The 17,926-nt window shown below is 44.4% G+C and overlaps 1 protein-coding gene across 8 annotated transcripts in view; it reads left to right on the forward strand.

Moving 5' to 3' along the window:
- The window catches only part of KHK (ketohexokinase), a 93,137-nt gene that overhangs the window by 23,400 nt on the left and 51,811 nt on the right, over positions 1 to 17,926 (forward strand). For 4 of the 8 annotated variants that reach the window (XM_086928133.1, XM_086928131.1, XM_086928135.1 and 1 more), the window contains exons 2-3: positions 4,086 to 4,270; positions 15,219 to 15,335. In XM_086928133.1, the coding sequence (XP_086784259.1) occupies positions 4,179 to 4,270; positions 15,219 to 15,335 (209 nt within the window). In that variant the 5' untranslated portion in view covers positions 4,086 to 4,178. Of the gene's footprint in view, positions 1 to 3,962; positions 4,271 to 15,218; positions 15,336 to 17,926 lie in introns of those variants that run through there. The other 4 variants (XM_086928130.1, XM_086928134.1, XM_086928132.1 and 1 more) reach the window with 1 other exon arrangement.

Genomic DNA, 17,926 nt, shown 5'->3' on the forward strand with positions numbered 1-17,926 from the left:
TTAAATGGGCCGGTACTCACCGGTACTGAGTACCGGCACTTCTGAATTTTCAGGCCCTCAGTACCGGCACTTTTTTATTAGCCAGAGAGAGTACCGGTACCCTGTAAAACGGGACTGCAGGCTCCGGTTATGTCTCCCCTATTGCACAGGATAGATGACGCCATGCTTCTCAGGAGCTTGTAAGGGCGCCAAGCCTCTTACAGAGTCCCTGCTGGTGATTCCAGCAGCGCCCATGTGAATGGCCTGAGACAGCAGGGGTCTGATAGGGCTTGCCTTGCATCACGCTGTGATTAACAGTGCAGGGTCTATAGACAGACCCTTCCCTGTTGATCACATGCGCAACGACAGTTCAGCTGAAAGTGCTTTAGCCTCACCCCCGCCCCTCTCAATCAGGTGTGTAAATGGGTTGAGAAAGACAGCCAAAGCCGGTTTTCTTTGCATTTTTTTGTTCAGGACAGGAGCTGCTTCTCTTTGTGAGCCCCTCCAACATTAATCACAGTGTTAATAAAGTAATTTGCATAATCCAAGTGTCTTCTTCCGTGTCCGTGCCCCCCCATGATAATCATCTATTGTTCACATTTTTTATCCCGTTTGCATATATGCATATTATGTCTGGCACGTCCCGTGGATACGTCTTGTTAATAAAGTAATTAGCATAATCCAAGTGCCTTCTTCCGTGTTCGTGCCCCCCCATGATAATTATCTACAGTTGAAAGTTTTATCCCGTTTGGCCCCGTCCCGTGGATACATCTTGTTAATATGTAATTTGAATAATTCAGTGACGTCATCATGTTGTGCTGTCATCTTCCGCGTTTGTGCATCCCATCTCCCATGGCTAATATTTTAAAATGTGCATCCCATCTCCCATGGCTAATAGTTTTAAATGTGATCCCGATTATAAAGTAATTGGCATGATTCCGTGACGTCATCGTGTCATGCTGTCATCCTCCGTGTTCGAGCATCCTATCTCCCATGGCTAATATTTTCAAATGTGCCTTCTATTTGCATATTCCAAGTGTCTTCTTCCGTGTTCGTGCCCTCCCATGATAATTATCTACAGTTTAAATGTTTATCCCGTTTGGCCCGTCCCGTGGATACGTCTTGTTAATAAAGTAATTTGAATAATTCCGTGACGTCATCATGTCGTGCTGTCATCTTCCATGTTTGCGCATCCCATCTCCCATGGCTAATAGTTTTAAATGTGATCCCGGTTATAAAGTAATTGGTATAATTCAGTGACGTCATCATGTCGTGCTGTCATTCACCCATACACACAGATAGATACAGACGGACAGACACACACAGACACACCCACCCACACACACACCCACCCACACACACGCACACACACACGCACACACACACACCCAGACACACGCACACACACACGCACACACACACACCCAGACACACGCACACCCACACACACACCCAGACGCACACAGACACACACTGCAGAACAAAATACTGGCCAGATGGCAAACTTAGGGGATGAGTACAGAATGGAGGGGAGAAAAGGAGACAAGTAGGGAAATAAACAGTGAGGAAATTGAAGACTTGTGGAGAGAGTAAGCAAAAAGTGGGAAGAAGAGAAGCAGAACTAGGGAGATAAGCTTAGAGGCTGGGTAAAGATGAGAGGCGAATGGAGAGGACATGCCTATATAAAGGCATGGAACCAGGAAGAGCCTGGTCGTAGGGAAAAGGGCAGTGGCATTGTTTTAAATGTGTGTAGTAGCACGTCTCTACTGCTGAGGAGAGTACCAATACTCATGAAAGGTAGGCTCACTGGCTGCTAGTGCTGGTGAGCACGAGGCTGTCATGGTTGGAACCTATTTGACAGCCACAGCGCTTTTATAGTCCTGAGCAGAACCGCTGTTGAACTATTCATATTGGGATCATTTGCACGATGTCGCTGTGTTCACCATCACACAGTATTGACAGTGGAGGGCCCATTTAGGCCCTGTGCTGTTAATCACATTCCCACTATTGTGTGCATTTGGGCAAACACAGGTATGGAGGCAGAACATGGACAACAACAATTTAGAAAGTCATGGGAGGTAAGGAGTTTAAAATGGCTTTAATCCCACCTGAGACTTTTTGTGAGTGTTTGCTTATGTCTGTGTGCTTGCAGACTTGTGTGTGCCTGTTTTTCTGTGAGAGGGAGAGGGAGAGAATCAGGATACTCAGGAGATTTTAGAGGGAGTGTGTGTGAGTGAGTGTGAGTGTGTATGTGAGTGTGTGCCTGAGTGTGTATGTGAGTGTGTGCGTGTGCGTGTGTGTGTGTGTGTGTGTGTGTATGCGTGTGTGTATGCCTGAGAGTAGATAGTATTGTGCCAAACAACAACAAAAAAGCAGTATGGCATTAAAAAGCAGCAAATATTACAAAACGAGGAACTGTTCACATATCATCCTGTTTGGATTTCATTTTGTGTAACGAGTTAACCTGTTTCGTTTACATACACACATTTTTCATGTGTTTTTATAGTGGCTGCAACTGGTACAGAATTCATTATGTATCATCATATGTTGCTCTTAGCCCCGCCCCTAGCACCGCCTACTTGCCACACCTCTAGCTCATATTAATGAGTACCTGCACTTATTTTTTCCCATTTAAAGCACTGACAACAGGCAGTTGCACTGTGTGTGGCAGAAGTGCACTTCAGTGCAGTTTCCAGGCTGCACTTTGTTCAGATGCTTTAGTTCTAGACGCCACTGAATGCAATGAATGAGCTGCACTCTCAATTTGCTTATTCACAATTGCATATCCCCATATTCACCGCACATTCATCTCCTCACCTGTTGTATCACTCACACATATACTTCTCATTCATACACATTCCAGTATAACACAACATACCCAGATTGGATCACAGGGGTGAATCATCATCCCTCAGTCACTGTGTTGGTGACTGGGATGTCACACCAACCGGTCGGCGTACGTTTCAATGGAAAATTATTATTTCAAATTCCACACAAGTTGAAGCACTCCACTTCTATCAGCTTATAAATAGCTCAAGTTCGTTGAATACTACAAAATCATCCAAGAAAGTTTCATGAGGATTTTCTTCTTTTATTCTGTCTTTTGAATGTAATACTGTAGAGGGAAATCTCACCTCTAATATTAACCACAATCTCCTTAGATCTGGAGAAGAGGCCCTTAGATTGAAGGAAGCTTCGGGTACTTTGGAAGGTGCTGCCAATGAGTGCCAAGGTCGGCACATTTCCTGCGCTCCTGCTTTTTCAGCGCCTCGATGTCTCTTCAGATATTTTTTAGCACTTGATGAGTGTACACTTGACCTTTTCAGCTGTCCTTGCTTTTTAGAAAAGAGCACTTTGCACATTGTAAGCCCATCTTATAATACTATGGGCAACACTGCGGATCCCAGAATGCAAACAGGTGTTGGCAAAAAGCGAGGGTTGGCAGGAGCTGCCTCTTGGCCAATTATTGTAAACAGAAGGATCATTACAGGTAGGCATCTAAGAGGCTTGTGTTTTGGCGTCTTTAAAAATACCGTAAAGCCTTTTCATTGCTATAAATGTACTTAATTTTAAAGACGTGTAGAAAAAAGAAAACTGGGTTCCATTAAGAAGTTAATACATATTTATTTGTACTATTTAAAGAGCAGAAACAAAAAAGCAGTTTGCACTAATATGATACTAGAACAATCATTCCATGACAGTCTTAAATTAATTGATATCAATAATTAAACATATATAAACACATCCATCTTCCCTGGCGTCACAATCCTTTCCTTCATAAAAAGGAAAGCATAATGCAGGGGTGAAAGAGTTGGGAAACGAAACAGAATAAGAGGAAAGAAGGAAAAAGAGAGCTACTCTGGTTCGAATCTAAAGCTACTGCACTTAAGTAGAAGGTGTCTCTTATTGTAAGATGAATGAGAGGCGTGCACGAGCCGCGCGGCCCCGGCTGCACCCTCAGCAGGCGCCACACTGTGCCCGCGTGGGTGAGAGAGTTAATGGAGGGGTCAGAGTGCAGCTGGCTCCAGAGTCCACAGCCAGGGGGGAGGCAGGAGGTGCGCAGGGCTGAGGTGCCCAGACTCATGTCCTGGCCTTGCTGTCTCTAGGTTCTCGAAGGCTCCAGATCTACGGAGAGCGCGGGGGGACACTGAGGCCCACCCCTCGCCCGCAGCACCCCAAGGGACCCCGGAGAGGGCAGCATGGGCGAGAAGCGGATCCTCTGCATTGGACTCGTCTGCCTCGACGTCATCAGCGTGGTGGACAAATACCCGGAGGAAGACACCGACACCAGGTACCCTCCGCTTTTACGTCGTCACCACATGTTATAATTGAATTATTGTCCATTGATACAAAGCTCAGCACAAACTGACTAGCCTCTTGGACCCTTAAAAGCGAATTTGCACTAATTTATATCACTAGAAGCTAGACTGTGACCAGGGTGGCAGGAGTTGAATGAGGGAACAATCTGAAAGGTAGTGGTGCGTGAGTGTGAAAAGTAGTGGTATGGGAAGTGGGGTTTAAAAGTAGAAGACTATTGGGGGTGGCCCAGGGGCCTCGCAGGCTGGGGCTGCAGGAATTGGGGAATCATGACAACCTATGATGGTTTTCTAAGGCGATCATGCATGCCAATAACATTATCAAATCGTTGTAGTATTTAGGGACTGCTTTACAGGGGTGCCCCCCCCCCCTCCTCCCCGTCCCCTCAAAGACTGTTCTGCAAATGCTAGTGAGTGACAAACGGTGCATTTGTCTCAGAACAACCTCAAGGTTTTTAAAGGGGAGGTTTCAGATGTCAAACACATTTTATTATTTAGAGATAAAAGTCCCTCAGGGCTTTATGAACTGTGCCATCCAGTCTGTATCTTTTTAATATTTTGCCAGACTCTCTAGGTTGCCTGTTTAGTGGCCTTCAATTTCAAGCCCACTGTGAGGTGCCTCACGTGGTTTCTGTGGGTGCTCTGCTACATTTTGGGGTGCACCCATAGAATCCCATCAGCCGCAGCCGGTATAGGGTGGTTGTTGGCTGCGACAATTCGATTTCTAGGAGAGAAGCCCTTTTCCCGGCATTCCTGGGTGAGGAACCTTCTGGCCCTCAGGGTTGAATCCAATCAGCCTGTCATATCTGCCTCACTTCTCTTCCGCTTGCAGGGTGATGCAGAGAGATGTGTATTTCGTGGGATGAGTACAGTGAGTATCTTCGTATAAGGAGACGATGTCCCACAAAAAAGGCCCATAGATGGTAGTGAAAGCTGCTCTAGCTTGTCTTTAGTGTTCTTCTGCCTGGCGCTGCCCGGCCTGTCATTTCAGAGATCCTCTTTTCCCTTCGTAGAAGTGCTTTTCTCTGGCAATGCCAGGAGCAGCAGGAGCTGCCCTGCAGGCCTCTTGAGTAATGTCAGCATGCTACTGTGCTTCAGCCAAGGATCTTTTGTGGACCAAGAAACAATTTCGATCATTAATGCTGATGTATTTAATAGACCACGCAGACAGTTGACGATTAGAAACAAGAGAAGGGTACCGACGGCTTCACCATCGAATTCTATAGTCATTTTACCCCTCTCATTCTTCCTAAGATTTTACTTTTATTCCAATCCTTTCTCACAGCAGGGTCTTCGAGCGGTTCCTTTCAACAGGCTTTAATTTGCTTAATTCCCAAAGAGGATAAAGACCACTCTCTTTACAAGAATTATCGCCCAATCTCTTTGGTCAACACAGACTATAAGATACTAGCTAAAATTCTTGCTCTGCGAATGGATCCCCTCTTGCCTGATTTAATTGGTCCCGAACAATCCGGGTTTGTTAAAGGCCGTCTTTCCTCAGACAACTCACGAGTTTTTCTTAATATTCTCAGCAGAGCTTCGCAGTTGGACCTCCCTTTCGCAGCTATATCCTTAGATGCTGAAAAGGCTTTCGACAGGATTGGATGGGATTTTATGTTTCAGGCTCTTTGTTGGTTTTCATCCCTTCTAAATTTATTTCTATTATCTCCTTACTTTACTCTAATCCCCAAGCTTCCATTTTTGTTAATGGGAGGACCTCAGACTTTTTCTCCTTGCATAGAGGTGTACGTCAAGGTTGTCCACTTTCCCCTTTATTATTTGTTTTGGCTTTAGAACCGTTTCTTACTAAGATTCGTCAAGATGATAAAATATCTGGGTTTCACTTCAGTTCCAATCAAGTTAAACTTTCGGTTTATGCGGATGACATCCTCTTTTATTGCTCCGATCCTCTTTCATCTTTGTCTCCCTTTCTGCAGCAAGTCTCCTCTTTTTCCGCTGACTCTGGTTATCGCCTAAATGTCGATAAATGTGAAGTCCTTCCTCTGAATCCTCTTTGTCAGCAACATCATTTCGCTCAATCTGGTTTCTCTTGGCACTCATCCAAAATTAAATATCTAGGTGTTTTGTTCGCACCTCGTCTGTCGGACACTCTCAAGTTGAATTTTGCTTATATTTCTAAGAAGATGGAAACGGCTATTACACGTTGGCACCCACTCTTTTTATCCTGGTGGGGTCGACTTAACTCTATAAAGATGATGCTTTCTCCCCTCCTTCTCTACACCCTCTCTATGCTCCCAATGAATATTCCGGCTTCTTATTTAAAAAAAAAATGGACTCTCTGCTTTTAAAATTCCTTTGGCACGGCAAACGCCCCAGGATAGACATTGCTACACTTCGAAACGATAAAGCTCAGGCTGGTGTCCGCTTCCCTGACTTCAGAGAATATCATTGCGCTTTTTCTCTGAAACAGACAACCCGAGGGCTTTCGACAGATCCTCCATTTTATCCTCCCTTATGGTTAACTATGAAATCTTCCTTTATATCTCCCTTCACTTTCCGTGAACTTATATCCTTCGCGTCTTACCCCGCTCGTCTTCATACCCCTATTATATCTCATTGCCGTGCTCTTCTTCATCCCTTTTTATCTTCATCATATCCTTCCCTTCTTACTCTTCATGAACAACCTATCTGGTTTAATTCTCAACTTAAAATTCGTAATCGTACAATTTACTGGAAGGTCTGGCACTCTCGAGGATTGTGCTGGATCTCTCAATTGCTTTCTCACAATGTTCCTCTCTCCTTCTCGGAACTCCAGTCCTCTTTCCTGTTACCCTCCAGTGCTCGTACACAATATGACTTGCTTTTGCCTGTTCTTACCTCTGGTCTCCAATCATTGTCGACATCCAACGATATTCCTTTAGACCGTCAAGCCACTTCCTCCTTATTGGAATCTACCCCCTCAGCCTCTTCCCTTTATAATTCCTTCCGCTACACAGTTGATCGAGTGAAATCTAAAATTGAGATTGCTTGGGAGTCTGATCTTTCTCGAGACTGGTCGGTTCTTCTTTGGGATAAAGTCTGGAACAAACTTCATAAAACCTCTAGAGCTGCTAACACCACCCAAATGTTATACTTTGTTTATAACAGAGTTTTGTTTACCCCACTCTCCCTGTCCTGTTTTTCTTCAGAGACACCCCCTACCTGTTGGTCTTGCCCTTTTCCCTCAGCAGACCTAAAACACATGCTTTTTGACTGTCCACATGTATCCAAGTTCTGGAACTCTGTATGGGTCCAAATCCAAAAGATTTTCCATTTTCAGATTCCCTTCTCCCCGGCTCTTTTTTTTCTAGGCTCCCTTTCACCTGACCTCCCTAAATCTCTTCGTCATTACCTACTCCTTGACCTCTTAATAGCTGTTGCTTTCAACATTATCACGTCTAACTGGAAACAAGCTGCGAACGTGTCCTATCGTTCTTGGTGGAACGCAGTCTGTTTCCTTCACCGCCTAGACACCAATTTTGTATCTCCCGTTTCCCTGGCAATTAAACGAGACCTTATTTGGCTTCCTTTGGTAACATTTCTTTCCTACATTGCCCCAATGAGCTCCTCCCTGGATCCTGCAGTTGTTGAAGTCCGCAAACCACCATGAATTTCTTTCTCCTTTGCTTTAAATTTTATTCCCCTTATTATCATATAGTGCATTTGCTTTTCTTATTTATTTTTACTCATGTCATTTCATGCTCATTTTGCCTGCCTTTTATGGGATTTTATTGTAATAAGCTATTGTAATTTTACTTAAGTTGTAAATTAGTGTCATATCGTTCTTGCTGTTTCTTCCTCTCTCCCTCCCTCCCCCCTTTCTTTTATCTTCAATAAAATCAAACTTTAAAAAAAAGAAACAAGAGAAGGAGCTTTTTAAACTGCAGTTATGTTGCTTCATTTCAACATAATTCCAATAAACTAAATAAACATATATTTTAGAACAATATAATGAAAACAAACGCAAAAGTGTTCAGTGGGGTAAGTAACCACATTATGCATTTCAGCAAATTTGTCCAAGACAACAGTGTCAGACTTAATACCTGGTCTCATACCCTATAGATGTATCGGCTGGCGCCGTGGTTTTTTAGCTACCGTGTGGTCAATTTGCATTGCTCCTTGTCTTTGTTCTCATCATAACTGTTTCTATGGTCTCTTAAGTACACCAGAATTAACATTTGAAATTGTTTCTTGTTACACAAATGATACCTTGCTGAAACACAGCTGTTAGCCTTATCTCTGGGCACCTAATTGGCATAGTCCACAGTCCACTCTACAATGTGAGCTTGGGACGCCGAAGCGCTAAGCAGAGCTCAGGAGACATGTCTTACAATAGAGCCTGACCATAGATCTGTCCTGGCTCAGGATATGTGCATGCAATATACATCCCAGAATATTTGGTGTTTTCTCTCTTCCCCCTCCTTGGTTCCTGCTTGAAGAAACCCAGGCGTCACACTTTTGAATCTATTGGGCAGCCACATACGTTTTTTACGAGCAGAACCCACCATGGATGGGTACTGGTTTTCCTTCGATAACTCACAATCTTGTCTTTTGACCGCTTAAGACGAAGCTCTCTGAACTTATGTTGCAAAAATTATGGATCTGGTTTAGAACACTGCATTACTGTGACCCTTTAGGCTAGGATTGTGAGCCCCCAGAATCAAAAAAAAGAATGCCATCAATCTGGGCATTGGCCTCTGTAGGAGACGTCCGTGAATTACGTCTTATTTGATGAGCTATCGTCCTTGCACTGTGCCCTTGTACCCCGGCCTGACCTTGTGTCGCAGGGCTTTAAATGTACATGAAAGCATCACATTTAAGAAAGTTGAGGTGAGCCTAACACATGCCCCAGTATAGACTCTTGGGGAGTGATGTAAGTGGTTTTGGTCTGGTGGATGCCGTTGTCACCCACTCTCAGGCATTGGTAGAGTCCAGTCATAGCAGATTCACTGGCATAGGAATCCGAGTTCCATGCCCTATCACAGGAGGAGTTTGACATACATGTCCGAGATTAGGTAGTACAACTAGGTAGCCAGGCAGAGCTCGAGTAGTTGTCAGGATCCTGGAAGAGTGGAGTTTGTAAATGCTCAGAGAGAGTGTCTCACACTCAGTCGACTGCGCAGTATTGCCCAGGCACAATCGCCAGGTCAGGAAACAGAAGGCTTCAGAGTTGTCATGGATGGGTTGCTTTACAGCGAGCTCTCGGATCTGAAATTGGGATCGGAAGCCGTTAAAAGGCTAAAATGCTGGCAGTCCCACAGTACCGTCGGAATTTCCTGATGCAGTTGTCACCGCAGGCTCAAGAAGCCCAAAGATCTGCTTTTGTCTGGCATGGATATAAAAATTGAGATGTTTTGCCGGACTATCCAAATAGGTAAGTAAGGTGCAAGTCTGAAGAGCAGTCTAAGACTGCCCTGGTAACTCTGTCAGTAATATAGGTGATGTTTGAGAAGGTAGATATGGACAATATCTGTTGCCTCGAGCTTCCCATCAGCCTGAAGGAGTAAGTCCATTTTGGTGGTGTGAACCATGTAAGCCCAAACACAAAGCAGTGCCGCTGGAGAGGCACTACGGCCCTGTGGTGAGTAGAGTTCTCTTCCTAGATTGAATTTCCCACTGAGGCAGTTTCCAACCAGTCAAGTAACATCGAGTCGTCTAACATAAAGGGTGATCTGGGATGAGATAGAGGTACTATAAAACTTCTCGAACTCTTTCTATCCCAAACCAGTATCCTAGAGTAGCCATTCAGCAAAATGTTTCAAGAACACAGTAGGTGGTTTGGAGCAACCCTTGAGACGGAATCCACATTAAACATTTGAATGGGCACCAAATACATGGTCAGGCTGGTGAAGAAAGGCTCGGAGGGTAGCCCAAGGTTTGCCACACAGGATAAGTTGGAGTATGGGGCTGACACAGAAGATAGCTCAGCGGTTGAATACAGCAAAGGACAACCTTGGAACCTGCCTTGAACTGAAGAATCGTTATTATATATGGGGTAACCCAAAGAAAGTCCTAGGACCTGGGTATTGAGTGTTACCAACAGACAGAGCCCCATTGATAGGCCGCGCAGTTCGACTACAGAGACACAGCGTGTATACTGTTCGACCGACCAATCAATAACCATCCATCGCCCTACACAGCGAGGTACTCTAGAGCACGTTTGGACGGCTTTCAAACAACCCAATTGATCTTTTCGCATATGGCACACCATTAACGGGTGTCCGCCCACACTGCTGGGGTTACATGAGTATAATGTAACTTAGCTCCTTCCCTTCACCTTTCCCGTCCTGATGAAGACCCGTCCATGAGGATATAAACTGCCCTTCGTATCCTTGGGTCGAAACGTCGACAATCTCCCTCTCATTGAGCCTGCATCTCTTATGCCCCTGCCCACTCACCCCTCTGAAGATACGAAGCACCGAGCGAATTGATCGCCGCAAAGACAAAAAAGATTGACATTTCTTTGCAAAAACTATTGAGGGCAGGCTCTTGTTGAACCACGCCAAGGATTATCTTAACCTTGGACTCAAAGACATTTGTGTAATTCACCATCCCCTGACCTCTTGGTCCTTTTTCTCTTTCACACTAGCACTAAATTTCTCACTCTATGCACTTTTACCCTTTTGGTAACCCCTTGTTTTACTGCATATTTATGTACTGTACCATGAGGAGGAATTTTATTGAGAATAAACAGTAGAGTCTTCTCTCCTCTACTTTTAAAACGATTGAACAATTCTTTTGTGTGTATACTGGACATCTGTTTGTTTTGGGCTATTGTGTTTTCTCTTTTTTGTTTCCAAAATTCTTCATTGCAGGATTGAGTTCGCATGTGGAATAAGAATTGAAAAAGCTTCTTTGAAATAATATCAAATATTGTGTGTGGAATTTAACGTCTTGAACTGAAGAATAACTGGTATAGTCAGATGGTCTGCTTTTATTGATTTAAAAAAATGGGACGGGGTCACTGTTCCTGATAGAATTAAGGAGGAAGAGTCTTAATTCTGGATACATTATAAGGAAAAGTTAACCAGACTGTTTCTAGTTGCCCTCGCTTATCCCCAGGGATGTCATGCTTCCTCATAGGGTGAATACTCCTCGTGGGCTGACGCTGCAGTGCCCTAGACCTCCCCCGAAGGGTCTCTTTAGCGGAGATCTTTTGGTTTTATCCTCGTTTGATGAGTGTGAAAGTAATTATGACACCCACGCTTTAGCTTTCAACATCTTAAGCTAAAGCGCGGGTGCTGGGATTGCTTTAAAAGTAAAGGAATTGAAAATACATTTTTTCTATTTCTTAACTTTTAAAGCAATTGGGGCACCCGTACTTTAGTTTAAGATGTTGAAAGCTAAAGCTTGGGTGCCGCCATTGCTACAAAAGTAAATAAATAGAAAAAAATAGCATCTAAATGCTTTTAGTTTTAAAGCAACCGCGGCACATATGCAAATTAGCTACAGATGTTTAAAGCTAAAGCATGGGGGCCACTATTAAAAATAAATAAACAGAGAAAAAAAGTCATGCAACTGCGTTTGGCCAGCATATAACGCCTGATAAATGATTTTTAAAAAATGTTGAGGGAGAGCGTGTCCTGCTTGTGTTGCCGGCAGGACAAACCTCTTTAAGAAAATAGCGCTCAGAGGCTGTAACGAAAGCCTACTGAGTAACAACACATATAACAGAGGGTATCCTCCTGGGAGGTTACAAGATGAGACAAGGTGGTACTAAGGAGGGACTACTAAGCCTATTGACAAATGAAAAGCGACAGTTTACAAAGGTCAGTGACAGAAGCCAATTAAAAAGTTGGGCGGAGCTTCAAGTCTATACAGCATGCCCACAGCATGGATTGCAAAACACACAAGATGATGGATGGAATGTTGCACAATGGCAAAACATTCACCCCCAGTCACAGATCTGGGTTTAATCATTCGTTATTTTGCTCACCAAGCCACCCCAGTTCAGACATGGCCACATGCAAATCAGTCTTGGCCCTGTGCCTCATGGGAACAGTCCAGCCCGAACTGCCAAGCCATGTCTTCCCTGCCCCGGAATCAAGCATCCTAGGACCGGTTTCTGGCTATCAGCCGTCTTCAGCCAGGATAACTTGATTCCAGTGGCGTAGTGAGCACGGGACCTACGTCTGGGCATACCCTTCCCACATAGGGTGAACAGCAAAACACACAAGATGATGGACGAAATGTTGCACAATGGCAAAACATTCACCCCCAGTCACAGATCTGGGCTTAATCAATCGTTATTTTGCTCACCAAGCCACCCCAGTTCAGACATGGCCATATGCAAATCAGTCTTGGCCCTGTGCCTCATGGGAACAGTTCAGCCCGAACTGCCAAGCCATGTCTTCCCTGGACCGGAATCAAGCATCTTAGGACCGGTTTCTGGCTATCAGCCGTCTTCAGCCAGGATAGCTTGACTCCAGTGGCGTAGTGAGCACGGGACCCACGTCTGCGCATACCCTTCCCACATAGGGTGAACAGCAAAACACACAAGATGATGGACGGAATGTTGCACAATGGCAAAACATTCACCCCAGACAAAGATCTGGGTTTAATCCATCGTTATTTTGCTCACCAAGCCACCCCAGTTCAGACATGGCCATATGCAAATCAGTCTTGGCCCTGTGCCTCATGGGAACAGTCCAGCCCGATCTGCCAAGCCAGGACCGGAATCAAGCATCCTATGACCGGTTTCTGGCTATCAGCCGTCTTCAGCCAGAATAGCTTGACTCCAGTGGCGTAGTGAGCACGGGTCCCACGTCTGATTGGCATATGGCCATGTCTGAACTGGGGTGGCTTTGTGAGCAAAATAACGATGGATTAAACCCAGATCTGTGACAGGGGGTGAATGTTTTGCCATTGTGCAACATTCCGTCCATCATCTTGTGAGTTTTGCTGTTCACCCTATGTGGGAAGGGTATGCCCAGACGTGGGTCCCGTGCTCACTACGCCACTGGAGTCAAGTTATCCTGGCTGATGAAGGCTGATAGCCAGAAACCGGTCCTTGGATGCTTGATTCCGGTCCAGGAAAGACATGGCTTGGCAGTTCGGTCTGGACTGTTCCCATGAGGCACCTGGTCAAGACTGATTTGCATATGGCCATGTCTGAACTGGGGTGGCTTGGTGAGTAAAATAACAATGGATGAAACCCAGATCTGTGACAGGGGGGGAATGTTTTGCCATTGTGCAACATTCCGTCCATCATCTTGTGTGTTTCACAGCATGGATTCAGCATGCCTCGAAGAGACAGCACAAGAGCTGCCTAGGCAAGACCCAAAAAGATCAGCAAAGTTTACTGTTAGGTTGGCATGTCTGATGGCTGGGTGCCACACATGGTGTTTCCTGTGAACAGGATGAAGCAATACCACTGCAGGGTAGGTATAGGCCCTGATCATAACAGCGTAAGCTGACAAGTACAGTGAGGCCTCTCCCCCCACTGCGAGGAAGATTCAAGGATGACAACTGTCCATCATGAAGAATGCAAAATAGTAGTTGTAAGACTGTTTCTACGTCTGTTCTCCCTGAGCCCAGCATTGTCACCTGTGTGCATTATTGTAGTTTGATTGATGAAATCAAGACAATGGCTCACTCTGTTCCAAAAAGTACGAGTTGATGGGAAAGTTATGGATAATACAGTTCCTAGACACATTTGAATGAAACAGTCTTCACTGTCAAATTGCCCTTACCCCTGGTACCTGGTAGAAAACAACAGTCAACCCACAATTTGCATGTTATGTTATGTTATTTGGGTAAATAACCCCCCCCCCCACCTCTTCCAAGAGGCTCCAGAACAGTGTTTTGATTTAACAGGAGTGTATATTTGTTATCTACCTAGACACCAAATACTCTGCACTTCCATTTGAAAATACGAGCTTCCCCGCTCCCTGGAGAGATTGTTTGATTCTTTAGAGAGTAATTTTTAATATGAAGACAAGCAAATGCAGCCAGAACTCCTTGGTTTACTTGGGTCACTAGGGAAAGAGTGGGAAGATCCAGCGTCAGTAGACCAACATTTAAGCTGCGCTGGGTTGGAAGGTCTCCATAACTCATACTAGTAATTCACTGGTTATTGCAGAGAATTATAGGTCTTCATTATAAGTTCTTGTCAGAATAGTACCTCCCGTTGGAACTTGAGGCGGACTGTTACTTGGGAGTGCTGATCGACATATGTTCCTCTGAGCAGATGACAGCATTCATCTTTGGACTGTTTCATCAGAGTAAGATAGGTTTTTGGGTTCAAAGTTCTTCATGTCTTCCTGAATTGTGCTACCCTTCCGCAATTTTGTGCATTCTATTTTTCAAGCTTAGTGAAGATGAATTTGAAGCCCAGAGGGTGGTGCTCCACGTGTTGTCTATAGTTGCTCCCTCTATGGAAGTTCTAGAGTTTGCTAGATTGAGGGGGCATCCAAAAGGTTTACCATCGCCCCTATTTCAGTGTCGCTAGTGCCCCCTCACCAAGCTCAAGGAGACAGATGGGTGGTTTCAGCTCCAGGAGAGGTTCAGACTGGTGAAGCGTGAACCAAGATAGTGGGCCAACCATGTAAGAGTTTTCTTGTGTTAAGTAAGAGCCTTTTAACATTATCCAATATTAAGGTACTCCATGTATTGACTTCAGAAAGAAGGAAGGTTCAGTTGACCCTGATTGTATTCAGACGTGTGTCCTTGTGCTCATACGTAGGTGCCTGAAGTGACTGCTTAACTCACTGAGCCATCTTGCCTTTCTTTACCTCATTTGACAATCGCCTTTTGCTACTTTCACTTATCAATTTATGACATAGAACTTTTAAAATGGTCTGTAATAATGTTGGAAATTGACACAAAATCCCAATCTGGGGATCCATGAAAGGTTTGCTGCTAGTTGATTGCCAATCCGTCCTTAACGAGAGAATTTACACCTCCCCTGCTGATCTCCCACAGGTGCTTGTCTCAGCGCTGGCAGCGGGGAGGCAATGCCTCCAACTCCTGCACCGTCCTGTCCCTCTTGGGGGCACCCTGTGCTTTTATGGGCTCGCTGGCTCCTGGACACATCGCAAAGTAAGTAGGAAGTATTCTTGTGACTGACATCTAAAAATTAATAATGCACCTACAACACCAACATCTTATCCAGTCAGCACATTCTCGAGCAGGTCCCTGGGATGGTTGTGAGAAGTGGAGGAAGAGATGCTAGAATCAAACTGTTCTACATGCAATCTATAACCATGCAAGAGCTCTTTGTGGTAACACCCAAATCCTTCAGGGCTCTTGAATTCCCAGAGTACAAGTCCAGACTGAAGCATGACTTAGCCGTCATATCTTGTAGGATATAAAGCACCTCATCTGACCTTGAGTGTATACAGGCTAAGGGTAGTGTCTCCATGGCAGTTGTTTAGAAAGTCCTCTGAGGCAACCACAAGTTCTTTCTATATCACTAGCTCACTTCAGAATATGATCACAATTTTATTGCCATGTCTTACCGCATACTCTCTCTTACTGGGTGATGGCAATGTCAGCCAAGGCATGGGAGCTTAGGGCCTTAATAGTAGTCTAAGAAACAGTAGGCTAGTTTAGACGCCTTATTCAATTTGGTTTGTTAAATCCCAGATTTCTCATTAAAAAGCATACCGTGCATCTATCACTTTCAAACCAAGTGTAGAATCTTTCAGACTTGCAGAAGCTGGTAGTCTTTCCAATCTGCAACTAAGAAACATTTTGTGCTTGAATCTTTCCTTCTCTGGCCAGACATGAAATAATGCACTAATATGTCATAAATTTGTATCTCTTAACATGTTGGATTTTGTTAGACATTCAGATGGTCATAGAACATCCTTACTAACATACACTATACTTTAATATTGTTAATACAACCAGGCCGGAACTCAATCCAGATCCTAATCGAGCCTGCAGTGAATTATCGCACTGGATCAATCAATCCTTGTATCAAATAATTGCTATAAAAATTCAAATCGGATATACTAAATCGAAATCAGCCCCTTGTATACCCCTCATCTCAGGACTCCAAGAAATTTTTGTAAGAAAGGATATGGAGGAAAGACTATTCAGAAATGGGTAAAGCTAAATATAGGGAGATCACTAGAACTTACCACTGTGATATTACTTTGGCTAAGTGAACATACTATGATGAAAAAATAAACTTGGCCTCAAATGCACCTAGAGAAATATTTTGGATTGTTAAAACCCTCTTAGATCTGCCCAATATCATCTGCTTCCCGCTTCAACAATATTGCAAAGTCTTCCAGAAAAAAATCAACTATATCTATCTTACCTTTTCCCCATCTAAACCAAATTCTAAACCTGTGGTTAATAGTGATGGGCAACCAGTCCTCAAAACTACCCTTAGTACCTTTCCAGATATGACTTCAGAGAAACTATCAACATCAGCTTCTCTGCTGGATCCTGCCCACCCGGTCATCTTTGCCTATGATTTGGATCAGATCCTGCCTCTCCTACTCAGCATTTCGAATATCTTTTTAGCCAAAGGAATCAAACCAATATCTTTTAAACATGCCATGGTGAAGGCCCTCCTCAAAAAAACTAATTTTGACCCAGGGAATTATAGGCCCATCTCTCGGACTAAGCAAAGTCCTCGCGAGCCATGTTAACAAGCACCTCTCAGAGTATCTTGAGGCCTACAACGTTCTCCACCCTACCCAGACTGGGTTTAGACCGAAACACGGTACAGAGACTGCACTCCGGGCAGTTGTTGCGGAGGCTAAAATGCTGCAGGATCGAGGAGGATCAGTTGCCATTGTCCTCCTCGAACTCAGTGCAGAATTTGATACTGTCAGTCATGGCACTCCTTTTGATAGAATTCGTAACTTGGGAGTTACGGGACATGCCCTCTCCCGGCTCCAATCTTTTCTTATGGGCAGGACCTTTCAAGTCTTTGAGGGATGTTATACCTCAGACACCCTTTCGTGGAACAGTGGAGTTCCCATGGGCTCCTCATAAGTCCAATGGTGTTCAATTTATATATGCATCCTTTGGCTGGTATCGTTCTGTCAGTTGGGATTTCTATAATCTCTTAGGCAGACATTGCGCAAATGGTTTTTGCCCTTTCTCACAAGCAGAATCCCTTCTCCCCAGCTTTAGGCCCATGTTTAGAAGTTGTGGCCAAGTAGATGAACTACTCTGCCCTGAAATTAAATGGAGACAAGACAGAACACATGGTTTTTGGGAATTCCCCAAACTCTCAGCGGTCGTGGGATGGCAAAGCCTTCTGGGCACTCGCCCCTATCCCAAGTAGGTCATAAAAAGTCTAGGTTTCTTGTTAGACAAATCACTGATCATGGATACCCAGGCCATAAAACTAGCTGCAACATGCTATAGCATCATCCTGAAGAATCTCAGGAAAATTTTGCTCTCCCCTCCTCCAAAGGAATAATAGACCAGGCACTGATTTTACCGCGTCTTGACTACAGAGATTCCCTGTATCTAGAAGCCCCTGATCTATTGTAAGGAAACTGCAGGTGGTACAGAATTCAGCAGCTCAGCTGCTCTGTAAGGTTGCCATACATGAGTCAGCCCAGCAAGCTCTTCTGTCCGTTCATTGGCTCCCGGTGGCCAAAAGGGTCACATTCAAATCCCTTTGTATAGCTCACAGAGTATTTTTGGACAAATGCCTGTGA

Source organism: Lissotriton vulgaris, chromosome 6 (assembly GCF_964263255.1).
Source record: "Lissotriton vulgaris chromosome 6, aLisVul1.2, whole genome shotgun sequence".
Taxonomy (NCBI): Eukaryota; Metazoa; Chordata; class Amphibia; order Caudata; family Salamandridae; genus Lissotriton; species Lissotriton vulgaris.